The sequence below is a fragment of the Cucumis melo genome, unplaced genomic scaffold, assembly GCF_025177605.1.
Source record: "Cucumis melo cultivar AY unplaced genomic scaffold, USDA_Cmelo_AY_1.0 utg001974l, whole genome shotgun sequence".
Classification (NCBI taxonomy): Eukaryota; Viridiplantae; Streptophyta; class Magnoliopsida; order Cucurbitales; family Cucurbitaceae; genus Cucumis; species Cucumis melo.
In genome coordinates, this window is record NW_026124875.1 from 17,748 (window position 1) to 25,290 (window position 7,543).

At 45.4% G+C, this 7,543-nt stretch overlaps 1 protein-coding gene across 1 annotated transcript; it reads left to right on the top strand.

The window, feature by feature from the left end:
- Nucleotides 1-327: 327 nt before the first annotated feature.
- LOC127147824 (uncharacterized) lies at nucleotides 328-890 on the top strand (the record flags this gene model as incomplete). The annotated part of the gene is made up of 2 exons (XM_051080902.1): nucleotides 328-570; nucleotides 697-890. Coding segments are annotated over exons 1-2 (437 nt in total), but the record flags the coding sequence as incomplete, so codon positions are not given.
- Between the last annotated feature and the right edge of the window lie 6,653 nt (nucleotides 891-7,543).

Here is a 7,543-nt window from a genome sequence, read left to right on the forward strand (position 1 = left end):
GGTGGGAATGGCTCAGCCCACATGCTTGATGAAAGCACTCCAGTCCAGTCGCCTCCTCGAAGTGGCTTGTCAACCACGCCTTTCCCCTCCAACAATGCTCCTCCCCAAAAGCCCTTCAAGGGATTGGGGCAAGACAGCAATGAGTAGTTCGCTCCAGGACTCCACCCCCTCGAGAGCAGGATGCCGGCCGAGATGGAGCTGGAAGCCAACCTAGACTTTCCTGGGGCTTTCCCCAAGATCTCAATCCAATTTGTTGGCGAGGAAGCAGCCCAGTCGTCAAGAAAGCTCAAGCTAGAACTTTGAGAGAAAGGCATGAAAAGAGGTAATATGAGGTCATTTCATGAATCAGAGATTAGGGGCTTTCTTCTTCGTATGAGATCTTTCGTCAGATGTTTCGGAAGCATAAGAAGAATGATCAGTTTCGGTCAGTCACTTCAGAGTGCTCTTCACACTCAAGTGTGCAGTTCCGCCCCCTTCTCCCATGCTGAGTCACAGCAGGCAGCGCCTCGGAAAGCACGGACGAGCCACATGCAGGGAAACTTGCACGTGTGGTTCTGGCCGGGGACCCCGGTATACCTGTACTAATATGTGTAGGTCCCCGTAATTCGAGTGAGATTGTCATGGCGCAAAAGCAGATATGGTCCGGTATTCCCTTGTTCCCTGTATTGGTTATGTTCTTTATTTCTCGTCTAGCAGAAACTAATCGAGCTCCCCTTTGATCTCCCAGAAGCGGAAGCTGAATCAGTTGCAGGCTATAATGTAGAATATGCGCGGGATGCGATCCTTAATAGTCCACTGTTGGCGGAAGCCAATGTCCCGGGGTCCCGGGGACTCATTCTGACTGAAACAAGGGGTGGGTCTTTACCAATTCGCGATTTCAGCCAAAAAAGGTGAGCGCCGGGAACGAGCCTTATTCAAAGCCTATACCAAAGCAAGTCCTTTCAAAAGACACGCTAATACTAGAATCAGGGCGTATTAGAGGAAAGGCGTCGATGTACTCAACCGAGAGGTTAGAACGACTGACAAGGTTCATCGATAGTCGGACTTGTGAGAATTCCACTGATTGTTCTTGGACCTCTTTATGGAATTTCATTCTGATGGCGGAGTCTATTAAGCTACGTAGGACCAATCCGGACGGAATCAAAGTCAATGGAAGGAAGAAGAAGAAGAAGAAGATCAGACTGCTCCGCTACTTTCATCCTATATATTCCCACTTAGCGGGTCGGACCTCTTTTTTCGGAAAAGATGGAACTCTTTCTTATGGCTCTTTAGATATTATGATCTTTTTCTTCCTTTCAATTCAAACCTTGAACTGCTAAAATCTACTAAATCAAGCCTATCTTATTCCTTTTTTTCGGCCCCCTAAAATCAAGGCGGACTGATTTATGGAACTGAATGTCTCAGGATAGGCTTTCCTTCTTTCTGGGAGTCCCATAAGAAAGAGTTCCATCTTTTCTTTAGTGGATCAAATCAGTGGAATGAACAAGTCCGACGGGTCAGAATGACCTCTTTGATCCATATTCATCTGTGGATAGGTCGGACTCATGAATTCCAAAACTTCTGTAGCGGAGGCATCAAAATTCAATTCCTCTGACTAGTAAGGTGAGCCCCTGTTCATTGACTTTCTTCCTTATTCACTGATTTTCTTCCTCCCTTGTTCATTGATTAGTCTTCCTTTTTCAAAGGTTCAAAGATATTATGATATATCTTTTTCTTCCTCTAATATCAAACCGTCCTTGCCTCTGACAACAACATCGATCAGTCTCTGAAAGAAGGAGAATTTCTGAGTTGCACTCCTTTGAAGGAGCAAAGAATTTGCGAAAAACCATATTAATCTTTCCTTGGACTTTAGGGCTTTCACCTTGTTCATTGATCGTTCATTGATCTCTTGTCTACGCCTTTTTCAAACCTTATACTCATAATAAGAAAGGTCCCTATCTAAGCTCTATCCTTGTAAAGCTAGAGCTCCCGGCCTGACCTTGTTATTAGTCAAGCCTAAAGCTCCGCTTTTCATTTCTCTAGGAGTAGATGCTTGCAGTTGCCTTATTGATCATGAGAAACTAATGAATCTTGGTCGGGGGGGTTCCGCCTTCTTATCAAAAAAGAGAGTTGGGTAAAGCAAACTCCCTCCTTGGACGAGCACGGGGCTTAGTCAAGTAGAACCGGGTTGCGCTGCTGGATGCTCCGATCGAGAAAAAAGTGGGGCCATGCCGGTTACGACTGAATATGCGTTAGAAAGGTCAATCCCTCCCCTACGAGACCAAAAAAAACCGGGCCGAACTTGCCCGCCCGCTTCCATAGAACAATATCGTGGCAACGTAGACCTAAGTGGTCATATTGGATCCTTGGGAACCATCACAAGTACGGCCGGCCTATATTTGAACGAGAATGCCGTGTCGTCCAGCGAAGCCTATCAGAAGGTTACTCGCGCAGACAGCTGACTCCTTTTCAATAGAAAAGGAATAGCCAAAGCAACCCAGCTGGCTGGTCAATCTCAAAGATCTTATCGGCCGGCAAAGCGGAGACGGACGACCACGGTCCCGACCTTACCAGCACCGGAGGTTTACTAAGAAATTCACCCCCTAGGCTTTCTCCTACTTTCTTTTCTGAGAAAAGAAACCAAGGTTCAAAGAATTTTCATCTTGATATTGATTGAGTTTGAGGGACTTTCGTTGACTGAATCCATCCATAAACCTAGACCCCGGCAACCTTCTACACCAAAGCCTCACGACAACATCCCTTTCTCACTTTTCTCTTATCGGTGAGCAAGGAAAGGAGGAGCACGTAGGAATGCCGACCACTACATAAATAAGCCACTTGTGGCTGAGAGAAAGCGAGCAGCACCTTGTATAGGTTGGGCGGAGCTTGAAGAAGCTTTCCCAAGGCAGAGAAAGCCATTGCGCGCTAGCCTAGCTAGCAAATTCTTTGCGCCTTGTTCGCAACTCATATTGCATTGAGCCTCCTTCTCTCACTTCGGAAAGATTGAGCAGTCTTTTCTGTCAAGAACGAGCTGACGACTATGATACATCGGTGTAAAAGATTGAGTGGGATCTGTGAGGTTGGTTATAGTCAGGCCTGGCCGGAAAGTCTTCTTGCCTCTATCTCGGGGTAGTCTGACTTTCTGGTCTTTCAGTCACCTTTCAATGGCTCCCTGAATTATGTGCGAGGAATTTCCCTCGTCGAGTAATGGGAAGCGGGCTAGTCCCCCGAAAATGCCCCTTCCTTTGTCGTTGGGGCCCAAAATCTTCCTTGCTGAGACTTGACTTGTAGTCTTGTAAGATTGGCACTTTCAAAGACTCATTGAATAAAGAGAAGAACCCGCAGCCAATTCAGGAAGAACAAGTGCATAAAGCTAACCCCTAACCATATTCTAGTACTAGTATATATTATATAACAAGAGAAAGCAGACCACTTCTTCAAGGCCTTTTTATGATGGGCCTTGACTCTACCTCAAAAGGAAAGGTAGAACTACAAGAAGCAAGAGTGAACTATCGAGACGAGTAGTATCTCAAGGAAGAGCTTTCCCTAAAGAAGAAAGACCACCTATTTACTCAAGAGGTAGTGTAGTGGAGGCCAACTAGCAATTCCAGAAAATGAGTTTGCTTATTGATCCAAGTAAGCATGAAAATCTTCTTGGGTTACTTGCTTCAAATCTGACTAAGAAAGCGAACCCTTTTTCATTTGAGTTTCCAGTCGGCATTCTCAAGAAAATACGGAATACATCGACTGCCGCGAAGGCGCTTACAAGAAGAAAAAAAATCCTCCTGCGCGAGAGAGGCGGAAAGAATTTGCGAAGAGACTGGATACAAAGGTTAGGACTCTGAACTTCCAAACCTAGTAAAGGAAAAGGGCAATTCGCCTTAACCTTAACAAAAGAAAGAATCAAGCTAGGGAAGACTCCTACAACTTCAGTCCCATTCACTCCAGACACTACTGACTGACAAGGATTAGTCGATGATTGAAGGGCAAGAAGTCAAGCATTAGGCTGAGAGGCGGATACGGTTTTCCCCGCGGATTAGACCAGCATGACCTCAGGGATGAATGAACTACTGACGGACAGGATGAAAGGTTTTGACCCTCCGTTCACCCTTATCCGATAGGGGAAGGAGGCTAGACTAGGTCAATTTCATACCAGCTGGTTGATCATGAAATAAGATAAAGGCTGCACATGAAAAAGAAAGAGTGCGAATTGGTTAAGAAGCACGAGTCGAAGGGTGAATCCCTGAACTTCATAGAATATCCCCTGTTCGAGTTCGTATTCAAGCTAAGTAGATTTTCCGATTGAGAAAAGAGCGAGGATTGCTTGAGTTTGTTAGCTATGAGTCAGAAGTTCGAGTTGTGGAGTTTCTTCACTCTCCAACATTCACAGGAGATGTTCCGTAGGTTCATTCCTTGGCTAGGGCAGTTCGGAAAGAAAGAAAAAGAGGGAGAAGTAGCTTAATTACATAAGGAGGAGAAGCTGCAGAAGGAGAAAAAGAAGCGAGGTTCGTTCTCGTCTCTCCCGAAGGATTCGAATCCTAAAGCTTGCTTCCAGGTTTCCAAGAGCACGGCCGAATATAAAGTACTCATAGCCGGTCTTCAAGCAGAAAGAAAGCAGGATGCCAAATTCAAGATGAAATGGAATTCAATATTCTTTGACTTTATTCGCAAATTCTTTGCGCCTTTTGTTTTTGAATAGCTGAGTCCTTCGGTTCATGAATATGTCCTTATCAATGAGAGGCTCAAAGAATGTGAAAAGCGACTGAAAGTTCGCCTTTTCATTTCTCATTAGATAAGGACACTTTTTTCTAGTGAGAGGTGAGCGGCAGATTCGCGAGCCTAGACTTGCACCATATTCTGAATTTCTTCAGACCCTTTTCGAGGAATTGGAGCGGGTTAACGACCGAGAAAAGCGTAGATCGAATCATTCTGTCCTGAATAATCAGAATTCAAGACCTCCCCGATTGGAGATATTTAGAAGAGAAAAAAAAAACCTCTCAGTCGAGCCTCTCCTTTCAGTCGAGACCTTGTGGATCCCAAAAAAAAATCAAGCTTTATCTTAACACCCTGAAAAGCCAATTATGAAAAAGAGTAGCAAGAAGATGCTCCCAAGTGACCGGTGTCGGCCAGCCAAGCAGATGTGATTCTTTCTCTTCCTTTCCTATTCTCACTGACATTCAGGTTGACTCTCTCTCCTTGCTCCAAAAACTCCAAGAGCACACTAGGCACCAAGTCGCAGTGACAACGCTTTCCAGCGGTAGTCCTCCGGTAATCAAGCAAGAACAAAAAAGCATTCCTCGTCGCGGCGACTAGCTTCTCAAGTGGGTGGCTTGGTAAGCAAGAAGCTACCTTCAGCATCGGTCAAATCCCTATCAATAAAGAAAGAGGCCGGAATGGTGGGGAAGGAGGCCCTCCCTACTGAAATGGAAAGGGGGGGAATCGCCACAGCCCTTCTTCTAAAAACTACCTTTCGCCCAAGATGATCACAAACGAAGACAGAGAATTGCGTAGATAGGAGGAGGAAAGGAAGCAACCCACTTGTCCTGATCGGAACGATTGAAGAAAGAAAAGGGTGGCCCCTTTCGCCCAGGGGACATCGTCGGAGAACAATGTCGGGGACAGGGTGAGAACCTTCCGTTGGTTACGCCCTTTCAGTCTTGGTTCTTCCATATTTAGATATGGAGATAGATCTCTATCTCCTTCTAGAGAAAGATAGATAGGCAAAATTGGATTGATCTGCTTTCAAGATCTATGAACAAGAGAGATCCTTCAAAATCCATTTTCAAAAAGAGATGTGAATAAATAGATAGGGCGGAGCCAGCTGAAGGAAGGTCGCCGCCCCTGCAATCAAACTCAAGTCAGAAGCGCGAAACTTGACTTTGAGAAAGTTATATTAGAATATTAGTCAAGGCGCCTTAGCCTATCTATAGTAATGGGCTTCTCAAAGGTTTAGGGGTGCGTAGATTTGGAACCCTTTAGCATGGGCTTTCTCTGAGAGGGGGCTCGCTTCTTCAAGCTCCGCTTGCTGTCTACTAAACGAGCCTTCACTGCCCGCCCGGCCCCTATCTTGAATCAAAAGTCAAGTTCAGTCAAATAAAGAAAGCCCAACCTCTTTCTTTTCAGCTTTTCCAGAAAGCAACTACTTATTAAAGCTTTGCTTCCCCTAATTCCAAAGCACAAGAATAGAATACTATAGTATAGGAAAAAGCTTTTCTTTGATAGCGGTCAGGGTTCAGAAAGGATCTGATCCTATCTCGAGACTGAAACCGGGGGTAGGGGCGGATGTAGCCAAGTGGATCAAGGCAGTGGATTGTGAATCCACCACGCGCGGGTTCAATCCCCGTCGTTCGCCCATCAATAAATGGACCATTTGTTACGGAGACAGAAGACAAAGCACCTATCAAGCATTTTTTTCTGCAAGTCATCTCGAGGCTTTCAAAGGCATCCAAACAATTGGTATCCGATGAAAAGCATAGATTCGCCTCGCCTACTTACTTCAAGCACAAATGGAATGGCTGATCATTTCTTGTATTCCGTTTTGAAGACCTCACTAATCAGCCAACCACTTTCAAGTTCATAATGAATGAAGAAAAAATCTCCCCTCCCTTTTACTAAACCATGGGGAGCCCCGAGTAGTTTACCGGGCAACTTGAGTTGTCGTGACGATACCTTTCTTAGTGGAAGATCGGAAATTTTCTGAATCACGAGACTACAGGGCAGGCTAAAAAAAAGAGTAAGAGGTCTCGACTAAATGAAAGGACGTGGGGACTTCTCATTTTTCTTTTTTGAGATTGAAATTCGGCACTTGCTTCCTTCGTCTTAAGTAAAGTGTTGTTTACTTTTTCGATTTGGAACTCTTAGTCGAGGGCGAGATCGATTTTTTCTTCGAGACGAGATATCGGGGAGGAACCTAAGCCCAATGGTGCTTTTACGAAAGTACGGTCCCTGGTGGCTAATACCTTCTCTACACTATCTTTCCCGAAATCCACCCTCAATCGGCTCTTTTTAGTGGGGAGGCCATTTTTTTCGACTGAACTCAGGCATGCCCTATCTGCCTTGTTGTTCTAGGGGGTGTTTTTTTTCAAGTCTAAGCTCCGTATCCCTACCTCTTTTTAGGTTGGCATAACAAAGAAAAAGAGTGTCAAGAAAGAAAGACATACCCCATCACTTTTTGAAGGTTCGGAATCGTCAGGGAGCCCCTATAGACGTCAAAACTTGACTTCACTGAACCGGCACTACTCTTTGTCGGCTCCTACCACTCGTCCCCTCGTCTGCTTGTCGAGCGCGCCCTTGGCCCTTGCTCGTCTATAGTAGCCGATCGAGCTTCTTCGCCCCTCTCCCGCTTATTTCTTAGGGCGAGTCACTCAAGTCCCTTGTCACTCGACTCTCTTTTCTTTTCCTCAAATTCTGATCGCCTGGGTTTTTGCCTTTTTCGTAAACTAAACTCGCTCGTCAAGAGAGGAGTTGCCTCACTACGAAAGGTGTCCCATGGATGGACGAGTTCCTAAACTACGAAAGATATGGAGCGGATGGCGTACTGATAGATCTCCTATTCGTTCTGGAT